Here is a 22590-nt window from a genome sequence, read left to right as displayed (position 1 = left end):
ATTAGTCCTGCCAGTCTGCAGGAGCCCTGTCTGCATTAGTCCTGCCAGTCTGCAGGAGACCTGTCTGCATTAGTCCTGCCAGTCTTCAGGAGGCCTGTCTGCATTAGTCCTGCCAGTCTGCAGGAGACCTGTCTGCATTTGTCCTGCCAGTCTGCAGGAGACCTGTCTGCATTAGTCCTGCCAGTCTTCAGGACTCGTGTCTGCATTATTCCTGCCAGTCTGCAGGAGACCTGTCTGCATTAGTCCTGCCAGTCTTCAGGAGACCTGTCTGCATTAGTCCTGCCAGTCTTCAGGAGGCCTGCCTGCATTAGTCCTGCCAGTCTGCAGGAGACCTGTCTGCATTTGTCCTGCCAGTCTTCAGGAGGCCTGCCTGCATTAGTCCTGCCAGTCTGCAGGAGACCTGTCTGCATTTGTCCTGCCAGTCTGCAGGAGGCCTGCCTAGCCTAGTCCCTGTTCCCTGCCTGTGTTGGCTGCAAACCTGGGTTCAAACAGTATTCGTTCTCTTTCAAATCCTATTTGAACCCTGAGGTCTGGTTGGATCAGCGTAGCGGGAGCTTGTCCCCTGCCCCGGCCTGGCAGGAGGGGAACAAACTAATTGCCAGACTGTCTTTTAGGCACTCAGCCCCTACAGGGCTCTGCTGGTCTGGTCCAGGCTGGCAGAGTGGGACCACGCTGTGATCCAACAATAGAACAGACTCTGTCCCTAATGGGATCCTGTCCTCTATGTTGTGCACTGCTATCTATTGATCAGTGTGTGTGTGTGTGTGTGTGTGTGTGTGTGTGTGTGTGTGTGTGTGTGTGTGTGTGTGTGTGTGTGTGTGTGTGTGTGTGTGTGTGTGTGTGTGTGTGTGTGTGTGTGTACTACATAGGGGACAGTTAGCCATTCGGGATACAAGCAGAACCTAATTGTCATACTGCAACAGGAAGGAAAGGGACAGATGGACTGATCACGTGACTCACCATGACCCCTGACCCCCGGCTCTACACTCTCTTCCATGGTGACTCACCCTGACCCCTTACCCCCGGCTCTACACTCTCTTCCATGGTGACTCACCATAACCCCTGACCCCCGGCTCTACACTCTCTTCCATGGTGACTCACCATAACCCCTGACCCCCGGCTCTACACTCTCTTCCATGGTGACTCACCCTGACCCCTGACCCCCAGCTAGTAGCTACACCTGGACATGGCATGATAGTATGACTAGTATGTCATGTTCACACATGTTGTTGAACACAGACAACAACAAAAACCTGTCCCCTTTCCCTTTCACTGTTCGTGTGTCCCAAAAGGCACCCTATATTTCCTAAAGAGTGCACTACTTTTGACCAAGGCCCAGTGTGCACTATATAGGGAATTGCATGCCATTTGTGACGTAGCCTGTGGCCTAATGAGCTCTCAGCAGCAGGAAACGGCGGGCTTGTCAATGGAGCGGGCCGGCCGTGGAGAGAAGACACCTGTGGTGTCTACTGGTCCCACCTCTTCCTGCTTCAACACAGGGTCTGGGTGGTGTTTACTAGTCCACCTCTTCCTGCTTCAACACAGGGTCTGGGTGGTGTTTACTGGTCCCACCTCTTCCTGCTTCAACACAGGGTCTGGGTGGTGTTTACTGGTCCCACCTCTTCCTGCTTCAACACAGGGTCTGGGTGGTGTTTACTAGTCCACCTCTTCCTGCTTCAACACAGGGTCTGGGTGATGTTTACTGGTCCACCTCTCTCTGCTTCAACACAGGGTCTGGTTGGTGTTTACTAGTCCACCTCTTTCTGCTTCAACACAGGGTCTGGGTGGTGTTTACTAGTCCATCTCTCTCTGCTTCAACACAGGGTCTGGGTGGTGTTTACTAGTCCACCTCTTTCTGCTTCAACACAGGGTCTGGGTGGTGTTTACTGGTCCACCTCTCTCTGCTTCAACACAGGGTCTGGGTGGTGTTTACTAGTCCACCTCTTTCTGCTTCAACACAGGGTCTGGGTGGTGTTTACTAGTCCACCTCTCTCTGCTTCAACACAGGGTCTGGGTGGTGTTTACTAGTCCATCTCTCTCTGCTTCAACACAGGGTCTGGGTGGTGTTTACTAGTCCACCTCTTTCTGCTTCAACACAGGGTCTGGGTGGTGTTTACTAGTCCACCTCTCTCTCCTTCAACACAGGGTCTGGGTGGTGTTTACTAGTCCATCTCTCTCTGCTTCAACACAGGGTCTGGTTGGTGTTTACTAGTCCACCTCGTTCTGCTTCAACACAGGGTCTGGGTGGTGTTTACTAGTCCACCTCTCTCTGCTTCAACACAGGGTCTGGGTGGTGTTTACTGGTCCACCTCTCTCTGCTTCAACACAGGGTCTGGGTGGTGTTTACTGGTCCACCTCTCTCTGCTTCAACACAGGGTCTGGGTGGTGTTTACTGGTCCACCTCTTTCTCCTTCAACACAGGGTCTAGGTGGTGTTTACTAGTCCACCTCTCTCTCCTTCAACACAGGGTCTGGGTGGTGTTTACTAGTCCACCTCTCTCTGCTTCAACACAGGGTCTGGGTGGTGTTTACTGGTCCACCTCTTTCTCCTTCAACACAGGGTCTAGGTGGTGTTTACTAGTCCACCTCTTTCTGCTTCAACACAGGGTCTGGGTGGTGTTTACTAGTCCACCTCTTTCTGCTTCAACACAGGGTCTGGGTGGTGTTTACTAGTCCACCTCTTTCTGCTTCAACACAGTGTCTGGGTGGTGTTTACTGGGCCACCTCTTTCTGCTTCAACACAGGGTCTGGGTGGTGTTTACTGGTCCACCTCTTTCTGCTTCAACACAGGGTCTGGGTGGTGTTTACTAGTCCACCCCTCTCTGCTTCAACACAGGGTCTGGGTGGTGTTTACTAGTCCACCTCTTTCTGCTTCAACACAGGGTCTGGGTGGTGTTTACTGGGCCACCTCTTTCTGCTTCAACACAGGGTCTGGGTGGTGTTTACTGGTCCACCTCTTTCTGCTTCAACACAGGGTCTGGGTGGTGTTTACTAGTCCACCCCTCTCTGCTTCAACACAGGGTCTGGGTGGTGTTTACTAGTCCACCTCTTTCTGCTTCAACACAGGGTCTGGGTGGTGTTTACTAGTCCACCTCTTTCTGCTTCAACACAGTGTCTGGGTGGTGTTTACTGGGCCACCTCTTTCTGCTTCAACACAGGGTCTGGGTGGTGTTTACTGGTCCACCTCTTTCTGCTTCAACACAGGGTCTGGGTGGTGTTTACTAGTCCATCTCTCTCTGCTTCAACACAGGGTCTGGGTGGTGTTTACTAGTCCACCTCTTTCTGCTTCAACACAGTGTCTGGGTGGTGTTTACTGGGCCACCTCTTTCTGCTTCAACACAGGGTCTGGGTGGTGTTTACTGGTCCACCTCTTTCTGCTTCAACACAGGGTCTGGGTGGTGTTTACTAGTCCACCCCTCTCTGCTTCAACACAGGGTCTGGGTGGTGTTTACTAGTCCACCCCTCTCTGCTTCAACACAGGGTCTGGGTGGTGTTTACTAGTCCACCTCTTTCTGCTTCAACACAGGGTCTGGGTGGTGTTTACAGGTCCACCTATTTCTGCTTCAACACAGGGTCTGGGTGGTGTTTACTGGTCCATCTCTTTCTGCTTCAACACAGAGTCTGGGTGGTGTTTACTAGTCCACCCCTCTCTGCTTCAACACAGGGTCTGGGTGGTGTTTACAGGTCCACCTCTCTCTGCTTCAACACAGGGTCTGGGTGGTGTTTACAGGTCCACCTATTTCTGCTTCAACACAGGGTCTGGGTGGTGTTTACTGGTCCACCTCTTTCTGCTTCAACACAGGGTCTGGGTGGTGTTTACTAGTCCACCTCTCTCTGCTTCAACACAGGGTCTCGGTGGTGTTTACTGGGCCACCTCTTTCTGCTTCAACACAGGGTCTCGGTGGTGTTTACTGGTCCACCTCTTTCTCCTTCAACACAGGGTCTAGGTGGTGTTTACTAGTCCACCTCTTTCTGCTTCAACACAGGGTCTGGGTGGTGTTTACTAGTCCACCTCTTTCTGCTTCAACACAGGGTCTGGGTGGTGTTTACTAGTCCACCTCTCTCTGCTTCAACACAGGGTCTGGGTGGTGTTTACTAGTCCACCTCTCTCTGCTTCAACACAGGGTCTGGGTGGTGTTTACTAGTCCACCTCTCTCTGCTTCAACACAGGGTCTGGGTGGTGTTTACTAGTCCACCTCTTTCTGCTTCAACACAGGGTCTGGGTGGTGTTTACTAGTCCACCTCTTTCTGCTTCAACACAGGGTCTGGGTGGTGTTTACTAGTCCACCTCTTTCTGCTTCAACACAGGGTCTGGGTGGTGTTTACTGGTCCACCTCTTTCTCCTTCAACACAGGGTCTAGGTGGTGTTTACTAGTCCACCTCTTTCTGCTTCAACACAGGGTCTGGGTGGTGTTTACTAGTCCACCTCTTTCTGCTTCAACACAGGGTCTGGGTGGTGTTTACTTGTCCACCTCTTTCTGCTTCAACACAGGGTCTGGGTGGTTCCTTTCAAGGTAAACTGTAGTAGTGGTTTCATTGAATTAAAGCAGACTGAATTCTGCAGCCATCATTGTTTAACTTCAAACTTTATTGTTGTTTAAATTGAAAGTTGCCCCCCTTTTAACCAGGCTTGGTAAATTGGTGTTCTAAAAGAAAGAAAATCATTGTGGAAACTTATAACTCATAATCAATCAATGCTCTTTGTTAAAAAGTATTTTATGGATCTGTAGTAGAAAATAATGTGCCAAGAAAACACTGCTGTTATTGTTTATGATCAAACACAAACACATGTTGTTAAGAAGACAGGATCTACCTGAGCAGAACACATGTTGTTAAGAAGACAGGATCTACCTGAGCAGAACACATGTTGTTAAGAAGACAGGATCTACCTGAGCAGAACACATGTTGTTTAGAAGACAGGATCTACCTGAGCAGAACACATGTTGTTTAGAAGACAGGATCTACCTGAGCAGAACACATGTTGTTAAGAAGACAGGATCTACCTGAGCAGAACACATGTCCCTTTACCCTTCCAGTCTCCTAAGTGACATGCTGTTTAGAAGACAGGACCAGATAGGACTCTACCTGAGCAGAACACATGTTGTTAAGAAGACAGGATCTACCTGAGCAGAACACATGTCCCTTTACCCTTCCAGTCTCCAAAGTTCTCTTTCTGGAGTGGTATAAATTCCACCAAAATTAAGTTAAAAAATATATATATTTTTGATGTTGTTGTTCTGAACTTTCTCATCTGTGCCTGAGAACCAAAACGTTGCGCGTCTTGATTGTTGACCAGTCATCAGCGTTGGCGGGTAAAGGTCGTAGGGGTTAGGTTTAGGGTATGGATGTCCCAAGAATCCAGAATAGCACTAACCTATCCAAAGTAGTGACCGGAAAGAACTGGTTTCTTTCCCTCCAGTTTTGCCTGGCTAAAACAGAGTAGACCTCCGTTTATCATCGTGCCTTCCATCCAATCCTACACCCTCCGCTAGAAGCAGCCTGCGCCATGTGATTCTGCTGGACCTGGACTACAGAGAAGTGACGTGACATATCCCTAGTTGGTTCTGGACTACAGAGAAGTGACGTGACATATCCCTAGTTGGTTCTGGACTCCAGAGAAGTGACGTGACATATCCCTAGTTGGTTCTGGACTACAGAGAAGTGACTTGACATATCCCTAGTTGGTTCTGGACTCCAGAGAAGTGACGTGACATATCCCTAGTTGGTTCTGGACTACAGAGAAGTGACGTGACATATCCCTAGTTGGTTCTGGACTCCAGAGAAGTGACGTGACATATCCCTAGTTGATTGTACTGGTTCTTCGTTTTTTAACACTCCTTTTTGAGGGTCACGGATCAAAAATGTTTTACACCACTAGGATACATGATAGTGGCAACACATGGAGTTGGGTTGGATATAGTCATGGTAGGATACATGATAGTGGCAACACATGGAGTTGGGTTGGATATAGTCATGGTAGGATACATGATAGTGTCAACACATGGAGTTGGGTTGGATATAGTCAGGGTAGGATACATGATAGTGGCAACACATGGAGTTGGGTTGGATATAGTCATGGTAGGATACATGATAGTGACAACACATGGAGTTGGGTTGGATATAGTCAGGGTAGGATACATGATAGTGACAACACATGGAGTTGGGTGGATATAGTAATGGTAGGATACATGATAGTGACAACACATGGAGTTGGGTTGGATGTAGTCATGGTAGGATACATGATAGTGACAACACATGGAGTTGGGTTGGATGTAGTCAGGGTAGGATACATGATAGTGACAACACATGGAGTTGGGTTGGATATAGTCATGGTAGGCTACATGATAGTGACAACACATGGAGTTGGGTTGGATATAGTCATGGTAGGATACATGATAGTGACAACACATGGAGTTGGGTTGGATGTAGTCATGGTAGGATACATGATAGTGACAACACATGGAGTTGGGTTGGATATAGTCATGGTAGGATACATGATAGTGACAACACATGGGGTTGGGTTGGATATAGTCATGGTAGGATACATGATAGTGACAACACATGGAGTTGGGTTGATATAGTCATGGTAGGATACAGTATTTCTTACAATCTTTTGACTGGTATTGTGTTGGTCCTTGTTAATAAGCTTTTAGTTGCTACGAATCCCGGATCCGGGAGCACCCCCCACCCCCCCCCCCCCCCACTGACTAGCATAGCTAGCATAGCGTCACAAGTAAATTGTAGCATCTAAATATCATTAAATCACAAGTCCAAGACACCAGATGAAAGATACAGATCTTGTGAATCTAGCCACCATTTCTGATTTTTTAAATGTTTTACAGGGAAGACACAATATGTAAATCTATTAGCTAACCACGTTAGCAAAAGACACCATTTTTTTTACTCCACTATTTTTCCACTCCATCAGTAGCTATCACCAATTCGACCAAATAAAGAAATAAATAGCCACTAACCAAGAAAAAACCTCATCAGATGACAGTCTGATAACATATTTATTGTATAGCATAGGTTTTGTTAGAAAACTGTGCATATTTCAGGTATAAATCATAGTTTGCCATTGCAGCCACCATCACAAATCTCCCCAAAGCGACTAGAATTACTACAGAGAGCAACGTGTATTACCAATTTACTCATCATAAAACATTTCATAAAAATAGACAAAGCATAGCAATGGAAAGACACAGTTCTTGTGAATTCAGACAATATTTCAGATTTTCTAAGCGTTTTACAGCGAAAACACAATAAATCGTTATATTAGCATACCACATGTGCAAACGTTACCCCAGCATGAATTCTAGGCAACAGGAGTGATAACGTTCACATCACCAAAATATATTAATTTTTTCACTAACCTTCTCAGAATTCTTCCAATGACACTCCTGTAACATCATATTACAACATGCATATAGAGTTTGTTCGAAAATGTGCATATTTAGCCACAAAAAACCGTGGTTATACAATGAGAATAGTAGCAAAACTGCCCTGAAAATGTCAGGCGCCCTCTTTGAGAGTGATCTAGTCTAATCCATAACTAATCATAAACTTGACTAAAAAATACAGGGTTGACAGGAATCGAAAGACAAATTAGTTCTTAATGCAATCGCTGACTTACATTTCTAAAATTATCCTTACTGTGCAATACCGGGTCCGCCGAACGAAGCTACACAAAACAAAATGGCGATATATGCGTTTAACATTTTTCAACAGAACAGCGATTTATCATCATAAATAGTTCTTACTTTGAGCTGTTCTTCCATCAGAATCTTGGGCAGTGTATCCTTTCTCCGGTCTAATCTTCTTTTGGTCGAAAGCTGTCCTCTTGTCCGTCGAAATGCCCACTAACGTTCGACCGGGACCCGAAACGTGCCCGGCGCTTCAAAGTGCATCACAAAGCAATGCCTCAAAATCGCACTAAACGGATATAAATTGCTATAAAACGGTTTAAATTAACTACCTTATGATGTTTTTTAACATCTATAACGAGTAAAAACATGACCGGCGATATATAAGTGGCTAAACCAACGCTTGGAAAGAGAGAGAGTCCGACGTCCATCTTGCGTGAGGCGCAGCAGGAAAAGAACGGTACATCCGGTCTTTCGCGTTTTATACTGGCCCTGATTGCGCAATCGACTCCATTCAAATTGTCACCTCTTACTGACATCTAGAGGAAGGCATGGGCAGTGTTTGTATCCTCATAGGATTTACAGGGACTTTAAAACTGACCTGGGACCAGAGGCCAAAATTTCTGAAATCTCACTCCATATCAGGAAAAGTGCTGTAGAATGAGTTCTGTTTCACTCAGAGACATAATTCAAACGGCTATAGAAACTAGAGAGTGTTTTCTATCCAATAATAACTATAATATGCATATTGTACGAGCAAGAATTGAGTATGAGGCAGTTTAATTTGGAGACGATAAATGCTAATGTTGAAACAGCACCCCCTATATTGAGAAAATTAATAAGCACAACATTTATTCCCGTTCTAAAACAGTTCAGCTGAATACTTCCTCATCAGATTGGGCGGCGTTCACCTCTTCTTCTTCTCAGAATTGATCAACCAGCCCGTTACCACGGTTGCGGGGAAAAACAGTTTCGGGGTGCCCTTTTTTTTGTTTGAGCACATGACCCCCCCCCCCCCCCCCAAAAGGGTCTGTGTACGGCTCTGTAGTTACGCCTGCTGCCAAAAGAGCTGCTCAACTAATTAACCGCGGTAATTTCAATACAACTATGACTGACAGCAGCACTATTCAGAAGAATGTGAACATAGAAGACTCTGTAGAAGATAACGGAGGACATGTATCCATCTGTAAAACTCTCAGAGACACGTTTCACATCCCTCTGTAAAACTCTCACAGAGACACGTTTCACATCCCTCTGTAAAACTCTCACAGAGACACGTTTCACATCCCTCTGTAAAACTCTCACAGAGACACGTTTCACATCCCTCTGTAAAACTCTCACAGAGACACGTTTCACATCCATCTGTAAAACTCTCACAGAGACACGTTTCACATCCATCTGTAAATCTCTCACAGAGACACGTTTCACATCCATCGGTAAACCTCACAGAGACACGTTTCACATCCATCTGTCAAATAAATTAACAATAGCCTTTTGCTGTTGTTGTTGTGTCATTCAGATGTTTACTTTGGAATTGATTGTGTTTTACAACTAACGCCTGTCGTGTCCGTCAACTGTCGATCAATGGGTTTGGCTCTTTTCATGTAGAAAATGCATTTGCTTGTCAGCTCAAAGTTAAATGTAGTTATCAATCACAAAGACTAAAGACCATTAGAGGACCAAAAGAAAACACACAAGGTCTCTGGTTGCTCTCTGGAAAGCTCGTTAATTGTCAAAGGACATTTTGGGTCACCCTGGGTGAAAGACAGTCAGAGCCACTCACAAACAACGATCATGTGTTTTGAGACACGATCGGGGCGGCAGGAAGCCTAGTGGTTAGAGTGTTGGACTAGTAACCGAAAGGTTGCTCGATCAAACCCCTGAGCTGACAAGGTAAAAATCTGTCGTTCTGCCCCTGAACAAGGCAGTTAACCCACTGTTCCCCGGTAGGCCGTCATTGTATATAACAATATGTTCTTAACTGACTTGCCTAGTTAAATAAAGGTTCAAATGTGTTTTGATAAAGATTTTTAAGGGTTTCTTGTTTTTGACCTGACCACTTGTTTCCAGGTAGATGTGACGGCTGCCTCTTCTCTGTCTACTGTACTCACCTCCACTTCCAACGGACGTTGGGTGGCTTCCACAGTGCTGCTATACACCCACAGTGCTGCTATACACCCACAGTGCTGCTATACACCTACAGTGCTGCTATACACCCACAGTGCTGCTATACACCCACAGTGTTGCTATACACCCACAGTGCTGCTATACACCCACAGTGTTGCTATACACCTACAGTGTTGCTATACACCCACAGTGCTGCTATACACCTACAGTGTTGCTATACACCTACAGTGCTGCTATACACCCACAGTGCTGCTATACACCCACAGTGTTGCTATACACCTACAGTGTTGCTATACACCCACAGTGCTGCTATACACCTACAGTGCTGCTATACACCCACAGTGCTGCTATACACCCACAGTGTTGCTATACACCTACAGTGTTGCTATACACCCACAGTGCTGCTATACACCTACAGTGTTGCTATACACCCACAGTGCTGCTATACACCCACAGTGCTGCTATACACCCACAGTGCTGCTATACACCCACAGTGTTGCTATACACCCACAGTGTTGCTATACACCTACAGTGTTGCTATACACCCACAGTGCTGCTATACACCTACAGTGTTGCTATACACCCACAGTGCTGCTATACACCTACAGTGTTGCTATACACCCACAGTGTTGCTATACACCCACAGTGCTGCTATACACCCACAGTGTTGCTATACACCTACAGTGCTGCTATACACCTACAGTGCTGCTTGAACGTATGTGAACCCTACAGGGCTGGTCATTATGTTACTATAAAATATTAAAATTAACATAAAATCCTTATCTAAAACCCCAATTCATAATAAAGACATTTCAAGTAAAAGGGGGAAAAAATTATATATTTTCATTGTTTATTTATCAAAAGTGGTATATTAAACTCAGATTTGAAGTGTGCAAAAATATGTGAACCCCTTCAGTCAATAGCTTGTGGTACCTCCATTAGCAGCGATAACTTGGGATAAACGTCTCCTATAGCCAGTAATCAGTCTCTGACATCTGTTTTGAGGGATTCTTGCCCACTCCTCCTTACAGAACTCAGCCAATTGAGTGAGGTTTGAGGGGTGTCTGGCATGAACTGCCCGCTTCAGGTCCTGCCACAGCATCTCGATTGGATTTAAGGTCAGGACTTTGACTTGGCCAATCCAAAACACAAATCTTCTTTCTCCTGAGCCATTCTTTGGTAGATTTGCTTGAATGTTTTGGGTCATTGTCTTGTTGGAAGACCCATTTTCGTCCCAGCTATAGCTCCTTGACTGATGGCCTGACGTTCTGAATCTCCTGGTATACCTCAGAAATCCTGGTTCCGCCCCTTTTTTCCTGGTTAAGGATCCGCCCCTTTTTTTCAATTTTCTCCTAAAATGACATACCCAAATCTAACTTCCTGTAGCTCAGGCCCTGAAGCAAGGATATGCACATTATTGGTACCATTTGAAAGGAAACACTTTGTCGTTTGTGTAAATGTGAAAGGAATGTAGGAGAATATAACACAATAGATCTGGTAAAAGATAATACAAAGAAAAAAAAAAAACGTTCTTTTGTCATTTTTTTTGTACCATCATCTTTGAAATGCAAGAGAAAGGCCATAATGTATTATTCCAGCCCAGGTGCAATTTAGATGTTGGCAACCAGATGGCAGCAGTGTATGTGCAACGTTTTAGACTGATCCAATGAACCATTGCATTTCTGTTCAACGTTTTGTATCAAGACTGCCCAAATGTGCCTAATTTGTTTGTAACTTTTCATGTTCAAAATTGTGCACGCTTCTCAAACAATAGCATGGTATTCTTTCACTGTAATAGCTACTGTAAATTGGACCGTGCAGTTAGATTAACAAGAATTTAAGCTTTCTGACAATATCAGATATGTCTATGTCCTGGGAAATGTTCTTGTTTCTTACAACCTCATGCTAATGGCATTAGCCTACGTTAGCTCAACCGTCCCGTGGACGGGACACCGATCCTGAAGATGTGGAGTCATCCAGGTTCAGAGGAGGAACAGCAGCCCCAGATCTTGACATTCCCTCCACCATGCTGGACTGTTGGGATACGGTTCTTTTGGTCGTAGGCAGTGTTGGGATAAGGTTATTTTGGTCGTAGGCAGTGTTGGGATAAGGTTATTTTGGTGGTAGGCAGTGTTGGGTTTTCTGTTATTTTGGTCGTAGGCAGTGTTGGGATAAGGTTATTTTGGTCGTAGGCAGTGTTGGGTTTTCGCCAAACATAGCGGTGTTAATTGTGCCCAAAAAGGTCCATTTTAGACATGATGCACGGTCCAGAGAATGGACTTCTGGTTCTTCAGGTTTGTCCAGGTGGTTTGTGACAAAGTTAAGACGGGCAGTTCTTTTTTAACAGCAGAGTCTTCTTCCTAGCAACCCTACCATGAACGGCATTTTGATTCAGTGTTCTCCTTATTGTTGAAGCACAGTTACCTGAGACGCAGCAAGGGAGGTCTGCACATCTCTAGATGTCATGTTTGGGTTGGCTTTAACCTGATTTGTTATTGTTCTTGTGGCTCTTGGGGATACTTTGGAAGGGTGTCCACTTCTAGGCCGAGTTGCTGTCATGTTAAATACTCTCCATTTGTAAATGATTTGCCTCACAGTGGACTGATGGAGCTCAAATCATTTTGAGAGGATTTTCTAGCCTTCTCCCAGACTGATGTGCTCTCACTACCCTCGTCCTGATGTCCTCTGAGATCTCATTTCCTCTCTGTATGGTGTGCTTTGCCTTCAGCTGGATGGGTAACACCAGACTGAGCAGGTTTCTTATCTCTCTACCTATCAGAGTCCCGCCCAAACTCTTTTCCTAACGATCTCTCCTTTGATTGGTTCATTTGGTAACCAATTATTGACCCACCTGATTCTACTTACCTACTTGATTTAACCAACGCAACTTGAGGTTCACTTCTTTTATTTGTATCTGCATGAATTCATTGTTTTAATGTTGTTTTTCTTACTACACTCATGATTTCTCCTACACCAACATGGTATTGGCACATATAAACCTGTTATGTCAGATTAAAAAGAATGGATCTGAATAAATGAAGATTTCATGGTAAAAATAAAATAAATAAAAAACGACTAAAAAATTATCTGTAATTGCACAAGGAGTTCACATACTTTCCATCAGCACTGTATGTAGTTCCAGATCTGTCCCCACTGAAGGGGTCGGGGCAGAATGGATCTGTCCCCACTGAAGGGGTCGGGTCAGAATGGATCTGTCCCCACTGAAGGGGTCGGGTCAGAATGGATCTGTCCACACTGAAGGGGTCGGGGCAGAATGGATCTGTCCCCACTGAAGGGGTCGGGGCAGAATGGATCTGTCCCCACTGAAGGGGTCGGGTCAGAATGGATCTGTCCACACTGAAGGGGTCGGGGCAGAATGGATCTGTCCCCACTGAAGGGGTCGGGGCAGAATGGATCTGTCCCCACTGAAGGGGTCGGGGCAGAATGGATCTGTCCCCACTGAAGGGGTCGGGGCAGAATGGATCTGTCCCCACTGAAGGGGTCGGGGCAGAATGGATCTGTCCACACTGAAGGGGTCGGGGCAGAATGGATCTGTCCCCACTGAAGGGGTCGGGGCAGAATGGATCTGTCCACACTGAGGGGGTCGGGGCAGAATGGATCTGTCCCCACTGAAGGGGTCAGGGCAGAATGGATCTGTCCCCACTGAAGGGGTCGGGGCAGAATGGATCTGTCCACACTGAGGGGGTCGGGGCAGAATGGATCTGTCCACACTGAAGGAGTCGGGGCAGAATGGATCTGTCCACACTGAAGGGGTCGGGGCAGAATGGATCTGTACACACTGAAGGGGGTCGGGGCAGAATGGATCTGTCCACACTGAAGGGGGTCGGGGCAGAATGGATCTGTCCCCACTGAAGGGGTCGGGGCAGAATGGATCTGTCCACACTGAGGGGGTCGGGGCAGAATGGATCTGTCCACACTGAAGGAGTCGGGGCAGAATGGATCTGTCCCCACTGAAGGGGTCGGGGCAGAATGGATCTGTCCCCACTGAAGGGGTCGGGGCAGAATGGATCTGTCCACACTGAAGGAGTCGGGGCAGAATGGATCTGTCCACACTGAAGGGGTCGGGGCAGAATGGATCTGTACACACTGAAGGGGGTCGGGGCAGAATGGATCTGTCCACACTGAGGGGGTCGGGGCAGAATGGATCTGTCCACACTGAAGGGGTCGGGGCAGAATGTATCTGTCCACACTGAGGGGGTCGGGGCAGAATGGATCTGTCCCCACTGAAGGGGTCGGGGCAGAATGGATCTGTCCACACTGAAGGGGTCGGGGCAGAATGGATCTGTCCACACTGAAGGGGGTCGGGGCAGAATGGATCTGTCCCCACTGAAGGGGTCGGGGCAGAATGGATCTGTCCACACTGAGGGGGTCGGGGCAGAATGGATCTGTCCACACTGAAGGAGTCGGGGCAGAATGGATCTGTCCACACTGAAGGGGTCGGGGCAGAATGGATCTGTACACACTGAAGGGGGTCGGGGCAGAATGGATCTGTCCACACTGAAGGGGGTCGGGGCAGAATGGATCTGTCCACACTGAAGGGGGTCGGGGCAGAATGGATCTGTCCCCACTGAAGGGGTCGGGGCAGAATGGATCTGTCCACACTGAGGGGGTCGGGGCAGAATGGATCTGTACACACTGAAGGGGGTCGGGGCAGAATGGATCTGTCCACACTGAAGGGGGTCGGGGCAGAATGGATCTGTCCCCACTGAAGGGGTCGGGGCAGAATGGATCTGTCCACACTGAGGGGGTCGGGGCAGAATGGATCTGTCCCCACTGAAGGGGTCGGGGCAGAATGGATCTGTCCACACTGAAGGGGTCGGGGCAGATGGATCTGTCCACACTGAAGGGGTCGGGGCAGAATGGATCTGTCCCCACTGAAGGGGTCGGGGCAGAATGGATCTGTCCACACTGAGGGGGTCGGGGCAGAATGGATCTGTCCCCACTGAAGGGGTCGGGGCAGAATGGATCTGTCCCCACTGAAGGGGTCGGGGCAGAATGGATCTGTCCCCACTGAAGGGGTCGGGGCAGAATGGATCTGTCCCCACTGAGGGGGTCGGGGCAGAATGGATCTGTCCCCACTGAGGGGGTCGGGGCAGAATGGATCTGTCCACACTGAAGGGGTCGGGGCAGAATGGATCTGTCCACACTGAGGGGTCGGGGCAGAATGGATCTGTCCACACTGAAGGGGTCGGGGCAGAATGGATCTGTCCACACTGAGGGGTAGAATGGCTACGGGCTGTTTGTGGACTGGACAGCCGTCTCCTTTATAGCCACTCAGACCACACAGACATACAAGGATCACAGTTCCAGTCTGTGATATAACTGTAACGGAGATTTCAGCATTGATAAATTCCCAAAACAACTATTGCAGCTGGTTACGCCCACCCACTAAGCCTAGACACACTCTCCTGCTACTGATCTCAGTGAAGTCTCAGTGGCTGTGGGAGTTCCAGAGTGTTCCAAGCAGTGACACGGCGTGTAATTGACTTAAACCATCTGATTACTCTAGCAGGCTCTACTGCCTGTCTACAGCTCCAGGTGCAGCTAGCTACCAGGTTGCATCCTATTCCACCCTATGGGTCCTGGTTAAAAGTAGTGCACTATGTAGGGGAAAGGATGCCGTTTGGGAAGCAGGGTCTACAGCTCTGGGTCCAGCTACACTGTGCCACACATGGGAGGAAGCATTAATAGCAGAGCAACAGCTGAAATGTGGCATTTTCCTTATATAAGAGACTTGTTTTATTAAGTTTTTATCTGAAATTGCAGTAAAAGCGGGTTACTCTGAAATTGATGCCAAACCATCCAAAATGACATTTGATTTGATTCGTAAAGGGATGGTTCACCCAAATGACACATTGGTTTCCTTACTTTGCTCATGCTAACGTTTTTAGCATTTGTGGCACAAATCCCATTCAAGTCATGGGACCGATATTAGCATTTTTTTAGCATCATATTCAAATCATCTATAAGTGACTTTGTTGCGCTTCACAATCAATTTCACATACTTTCAGATGATTTGGACCTGGCGCACGGAAAAATGCTAATATCGGTCCCATGACTCAACTGGGATTTGTGCCACAAATGCTAAAAACGTTAGCATGTGGACACAGTGCCAGGGACACTAAACCAAAGCATGGACTGCTGTCATACCTTGTCCATAGACTGCTTACAGGGTCAGGAAACCAATGACATGTTGTCAGTTGGGTGAACCATCCCTTTAATGGATATTTTCTGACACTACCCAGTGAATTAACAACTTTTTCTGTAGCATTTCCCCCCCCCCCTGTAATGAGTTGCGTCAATATTGATGAAAATGAAGCATGGTTTATTCTAAGGAAAAACAATCTAGCTATTGTTTAGCTAACGGTGGCTAACGTTAGCATTCAACTAGCTAGCCTACTTTAAGTTAGTATAATGTGAATTTGAAAAGTTTATGTATATATTATGTCAATTGGGCATTTCTCCCAATACCTCTACTTCAACTCTCTTCAAATGTTGTCCCAATACCTCTACTTCAACTCTCTTCAAATGTTGTCCCAATACCTCTACTTCAACTCTCTTCAAATGTTGTCCCAATACCTCTACTTCAACTCTCTTCAAATGTTGTCCCAATACCTCTACTTCAACTCTCTTCAAATGTTGTCCCAATACCTCTACTTCAACTCTCTTCAAATGTTGTCCCAATACCTCTACTTCAACTCTCTTCAAATGTTGTCCCACTCTACTTCAAATGTTGTCCCAATACCTTTACCTCAACTCTTCAAATGTTGTCCCACTCTACTTCAAATGTTGTCCCAATGCCTTTACCTCAACTCTTCAAATGTTGTCCCAATACCTCTACTTCAAATGTTGTCCCAATATCTCTACTTCAAATGTTGTCCCAATACCTCTACCTAAACACTCCTCAATAAGCTTTACCTCTCACTCTATAAAATTCTGTTGATCTCTTTGCCTCCTGAACCCCCCCCCTCACAGAATCTTTCTAACCCCAGACCCTCTAATCCCAGACCCTCTCTAATCCCAGACCCTCTCTGACCCTCTCTGACCCCAGACCCTCTCTGACCCTCTCTAACCCCAGACCCTCTCTGACCCTCTCTGACCCCAGACCCTCTCTGACCCTCTCTGACCCCAGACCCTCTCTAACCCCAGACCCTCTCTAACCCCAGACCCTCTCTAACCCCAGACCCTCTCTGACCCCAGACCCTCTCTAACCCCAGACCCTCTCTGACCCCAGACCCTCTCTGACCCCAGACCCTCTCTAACCTCAGACCCTCTCTGACCCCAGACCCTCTCTAACCCCAGACCCTCTCTGACCCCAGACCCTCTCTAACCGCAGACCCTCTTTAACCCCAGACCCACTCTAACCCAGACCCTCTTTAACCCCAGACCCACTCTAACCCCAGACCCTCTCTAACCCCAGACCCTCTCTGACCCCAGACCCTCTCTAACCCCAGACCCTCTCTAACCCCAGACCCTCTCTAACCCCAGACCCTCTCTAACCCCAGACCCTCTACCCTCTCTAACCCCAGACCCTCTCTAACCCCAGACCCTCTCTAACCCCAGACCCTCTACCCTCTCTAACCCCAGACCCTCTCTAACCCCAGACCCTCTCTGACCCCAGACCCTCTCTAACCCCAGACCCTCTCTAACCCCAGACCCTCTACCCTCTCTAACCCCAGACCCTCTCTGACCTCAGACCCTCTCTAACCCCAGACCCTCTCTAACCTCAGACCCTCTCTAACCCCAGACCCTCTCTAACCCCAGACCCTCTCTAACCCCAGACCCTCTCTAACCCCAGACCCTCTCTAACCTCAGACCCTCTCTAACCTCAGACCCTCTCTAACCTCAGACCCACTCTAACCCCAGACCCTCTCTGACCCCAGACCCTCTCTGACCCCAGACCCTCTCTAACCCCAGACCCCCTCTAACCTCAGACCCTCTCTAACCCAGACCCTCTACCCTCTCTAACCTCAGACCCTCTCTAACCCAGACCCTCTCTAACCTCAGATCCTCTCTAACCCCAGACCCTCTCTAACCCCAGACCCTCTCTAATCCCAGACCCTCTCTAACCCCAGACCCTCTCTAACCCCAGACCCTCTCTGACCCCAGACCCTCTCTAATCCCAGACCCTCTCTAACCCAGACCCACTACCCTCTCTAACCCCAGACCCTCTCTAACCCAGACCCTCTCTAACCTCAGACCCTCTCTAACCTCAGACCCTGTCTAACCCCAGACCCTCTCTAACCCCAGACCCTCTCTATCCCCAGACCCACTCTAACCCCAGACCCTCTCTAACCCCAGACCCTCTCTGACCCCAGACCCTCTCTGACCCCAGACCCTCTCTGACGCCAGACCCTCTCTGACGCCAGACCCTCTCTGACCCCAGACCCTCTCTAACCCCAGACCCTCTCTAACCCCAGACCCTCTCTAACCCCAGACCCTCTCTAACCCCAGACCCTCTCTAACCCCAGACCCTCTCTGACCCCAGACCCTCTCTGACGCCAGACCCTCTCTGACGCCAGACCCTCTCTGACGCCAGACCCTCTCTGACCCCAGAACCTCTCTAACCCCAGACCCTCTCTGACCCCAGACCCTCTCTAACCCCAGACCCTCTCTAACCCCAGACCCTCTCTGACCCCAGACCCTCTCTAACCCCAGACCCTCTCTGACCCCAGACCCTCTCTGACCCCAGACCCTCTCTAACCTCAGACCCTCTACCCTCTCTAACCCCAGACCCTCTCTAACCCCAGACCCTCTCTAACCCCAGACCCTCTCTAACCCAGACCCTCTCTGACCCCAGACCCTCTTTAACCTCAGACCCTCTACCCTCTCTAACCCCAGACCCTCTCTGACCCCAGACCCTCTCTAACCCCAGACCCTCTCTAACCCCAGACCCTCTCTAACCACAGACCCTCTCTAACCCAGACCCTCTCTGACCCCAGACCCTCTCTGACCCCAGACCCTCTCTAACCCCAGACCCTCTCTAATCCCAGACCCTCTCTGACCTCAGACCCTCTCTAACCCCAGACCCTCTCTAACCCAGACCCTCTCTGACCCCAGACCCTCTCTAACCCAGACCCTCTACCCTCTCTAACCCAGACCCTCTCTAACCCAGACCCTCTCTAACCCCAGACCCTCTCTAACCCCAGACCCTCTCTAACCCCAGACCCTCTCTGACCCCAGACCCTCTCTAACCCCAGACCCTCTCTAACATCAGACCCTCTTTGACCCCAGACCCTCTCTAACCCCAGACCCTCTCTAACCCCAGAACCTCTCTAACCCCAGACCCTCTCTAACCCCAGACCCTCTAATCCCAGATCCTCTCTAACCTCAGACCCTCTCTGACCCCAGACTCTCTCTGACCCCAGACCCTCTCTAACCCCAGACCCTCTCTGACCCCAGACCCTCTCTAATCCCAGACCCTCTCTAACCCAGACCCTCTCTAACCCCAGACCCTCTCTATCCCCAGACCCTCTCTAACCCCAGACCCTCTCTAACCCCAGACCGTCTCTAACCCCAGACCCTCTCTAACCCCAGACCCTCTCTAACCCCAGACCCTCTCTGACCCCAGACCCTCTCTAACCCCAGACCCTCTCAGACCTCAGACCCTCTCTAACCCCAGACCCACTCTAACCCCAGACCCTCTCTAACCCCAGACCCACTCTAACCCCAGACCCTCTCTAACCTCAGACCCTCTACCCTCTCTAACCCAGACCCTCTCTAACCCCAGACCCACTCTAACCCCAGACCCTCTCTGACCCCAGACCCTCTCTAACCCCAGACCCTCTTTAACCTCAGACCCTCTACCCTCTCTAACCCCAGACCCTCTCTGTCCCCAGACCCACTCTAACCCCAGACCCTCTCTAACCCCAGACCCTCTCTGTCCCCAGACCCACTCTAACCCCAGACCCTCTCTAACCCCAGATCCTCTCTAACCCCAGACCCTCTCTATCCCCAGACCCTCTCTAACCCTAGACCCTCTCTAACCCCAGACCCTCTCTGACCCCAGACCCTCTCTGACCCCAGACCCTCTCTAAACTTCAGGCCCCTGGTTAGCAGCACTATTACAGTAGATGCATTTCTGACTCTGTGTTGGTTTGAAAGGGGATTTCCTCACCAATAGGTTTCAGCTGTCTTTGTGACTGAATGTAGACTACAATCTGCAGTATGCTGGTGAGAGGAGGCCAAGACAGGAAATACTATTTCACACACCCAGTAAGGACACTTCCAAGCCCTCGTTGCTGTTATTCCATGTTATTACCTGATGTCATTACTATAGTATAGACACATATGAAGTAGGGTGAGACTAATAACAAACATATCAGAATAGTAGCCTATTGGTCTTCAGACATTATGGCATTATGGTTTGCAATTGACAGTTAATACATAGTCTAGTGGTTAGTGCTGGGGCAGTAACCAGCAGGTAGTCTAGTGGTTAGAGCGTTGGACTAGTAACCAGCAGGTAGTCTAGTGGTTAGAGTGTTGGACTAGTAACCAGCAGGTAGCCTAGTGGTTAGAGCGTTGGGCCAGTAACCAGCAGGTAGCCTAGTGATTAGAGCGTTGGACTAGTAACCAGCAGGTAGCCTAGTGGTTAGAGTGTTGGGCCAGTAACCAGCAGGTAGCCTAGAGGTTAGAGCGTTGGACTAGTAACCAGCAGGTAGCCTAGTGGTTAGAGCGTTGGACTAGTAACCAGCAGGTAGCCTAGTGATTAGAGCGTTGGGCCAGTAACCAGCAGGTAGCCTAGTGGTTAGAGCGTTGGACTAGTAACCAGCAGGTAGCCTAGTGGTTAGAGTGTTGGACTAGTAACCAGCAGGTAGCCTAGTGGTTAAAGCGTTGGGCCAGTAACCAGCAGGTAGCCTAGTGGTTAGAGCGTTGGGCCAGTAACCAGCAGGTAGCCTAGTGGTTAGAGCGTTGGACTAGTAACCAGCAGGTAGCCTAGTGGTTAGAGCGTTGGGCCAGTAACCAGCAGGTAGCCTAGTGGTTAGAGCGTTGGGCCAGTAACCAGCAGGTAGCCTAGTGGTTAGAGCGTTGGGCCAGTAACCAGCAGGTAGCCTAGTGGTTAGAGTGTTGGGCCAGTAACCAGCAGGTAGCCTAGTGGTTAGAGCGTTGGACTAGTAACCAGCAGGTAGCCTAGTGGTTAGAGTGTTGGACTAGTAACCAGCAGGTAGCCTAGTGGTTAGAGCGTTGGACTAGTAACCAGCAGGTAGCCTAGTGGTTAGAGCGTTGGACTAGTAACCAGCAGGTAGCCTAGTGGTTAGAGCGTTGGACTAGTAACCAGCAGGTAGCCTAGTGGTTAGAGCGTTGGACTAGTAACCAGCAGGTAGCCTAGTGGTTAGAGCGTTGGGCCAGTAACCAGCAGGTAGCCTAGTGGTTAGAGCGTTGGGCCAGTAACCAGCAGGTAGCCTAGTGGTTAGAGCGTTGGACTAGTAACCAGCAGGTAGCCTACTGGTTAGAGCGTTGGACTAGTAACCAGCAGGTAGCCTACTGGTTAGAGCGTTGGGCCAGTAACCAGCAGGTAGCCTAGTGGTTAGAGCGTTGGGCCAGTAACCCGAAAGGTTGCTTGATCAAATCCCCCAGCTGACAAGGTAAAAATCTGTCGTTCTGGCCCTGAACAAGGCAGGTAACCCACTGTTCCTAGGCCGTCGTTGTAAATAAGATTTTTTTCATAATTGACTTGCCTAGTTCAAAAATAAATAACAAACAGACACATTTAGTCGTGCATTAACTTTCAACAATGATGGAAGCGGAACACAAACTCCCCGAGTTTCTGAGAGAGAGAAGACGTTCAACACTGAATAGAAACATGTTGGTTGCTTGAGCCTATCAATTTCAGAAGCGAATGTGTCCATAACTGTTTTGATGTAACAAAACAAAAAATGAAAAAGGCTTGAATAAATTGCGTGGGATACAAAGTCAACAGTTAAAATCCAAATACTAATTTCGAATCACTGCGTGACATTTTCGATTTCGAACAGAATGTGGGGACTGAATTGGAGAGAGCGCCTCAAACTTACCTATAGAACCGAGATATGTTTCCCAAACACGAACCAGTAGATGTATCCAAAATGATATGACACTGTCCTTGGCAATCACTAATAACCCGGATAAATCCAATACTACGGGCGGAGCAACAGCGTTCAGTTCAGTTATGTGCTCATTCTTCACCGCGAGGTTCGCTCTGTGGTTGAAGTGGCCGTCCCTCCGTTTCCATACGCGCAGCGCTTCACCTCGAAGGTGGGGTAGAGTACTTGACGCTCACACCCCTCACTAAAAACTAGAATTGTTAACATTTCAAATAATAGGGCTTTTTCTTCGAGACAGCTTGAACTCAACTGCTATTTTGATTGTCATTCGTTGCATACGGTAGAACTTAAATCATGCGTAATAACTTTCACAACGTTTTTTTCTTGGTAGCCTGTAACACAAAATAACATTTCATCCATTTGTGATCTTTGTCTTTCATGTGGATGTTCTAAGGTCCAGCACAGATGGGCACTCAAGAGACAGGGGGGTATTTATGACACCATGTCCCCTCTTTCACTCTGGTTTTCCTCCTTTCAGATCACGACTCTTGGTTTAACCTTCCCCTCCCTCTATTCTCACCCCTGAGTCTAAAGCCCCTTCTCACCCCTTCTCATCCAGACTGATTGCCTTAAGCAATAAAACACCCTTTTATATAAATCAATTCAATTTCAATTTAAGGGCTTTATTGGCATGGGAAACACATGTTTTCATTGCCAAAGCAAGTGAGGTAGATAATATACAAAAGTGAAATAAACAATAAAACATTAACAGTAAAC

At 48.3% G+C, this 22590-nt stretch overlaps 2 protein-coding genes across 3 annotated transcripts in view; both read right to left on the bottom strand.

Moving 5' to 3' along the window:
* Positions 1–21970, bottom strand: part of LOC139567082 (tetraspanin-18B-like) — a 75431-nt gene extending 53461 nt beyond the window's left edge. The window contains exon 1 of one of the 2 annotated variants that reach the window (XM_071388564.1): positions 21805–21970. The gene's annotated coding sequence lies outside the window, so the exon portion shown is untranslated. The remainder of the gene's footprint in view (positions 1–21804) is intronic. The other variant, XM_071388563.1, reaches the window with a different exon arrangement.
* Positions 12971–14969, bottom strand: LOC139567085 (uncharacterized; the record flags this gene model as incomplete). Its single annotated transcript, XM_071388568.1, has 1 exon — positions 12971–14969. A coding segment is annotated over one exon (1999 nt), but the record flags the coding sequence as incomplete, so codon positions are not given.
* Positions 21971–22590: the final 620 nt, after the last annotated feature.

The sequence above is a fragment of the Salvelinus alpinus genome, unplaced genomic scaffold (genome assembly GCF_045679555.1).
Source record: "Salvelinus alpinus unplaced genomic scaffold, SLU_Salpinus.1 scaffold_42, whole genome shotgun sequence".
In the NCBI taxonomy this organism is placed as follows: Eukaryota; Metazoa; Chordata; class Actinopteri; order Salmoniformes; family Salmonidae; genus Salvelinus; species Salvelinus alpinus.
The sequence above is the reverse complement of the archived record's forward strand: the minus strand, read 5'-3'. Positions and strand labels throughout refer to the sequence as shown.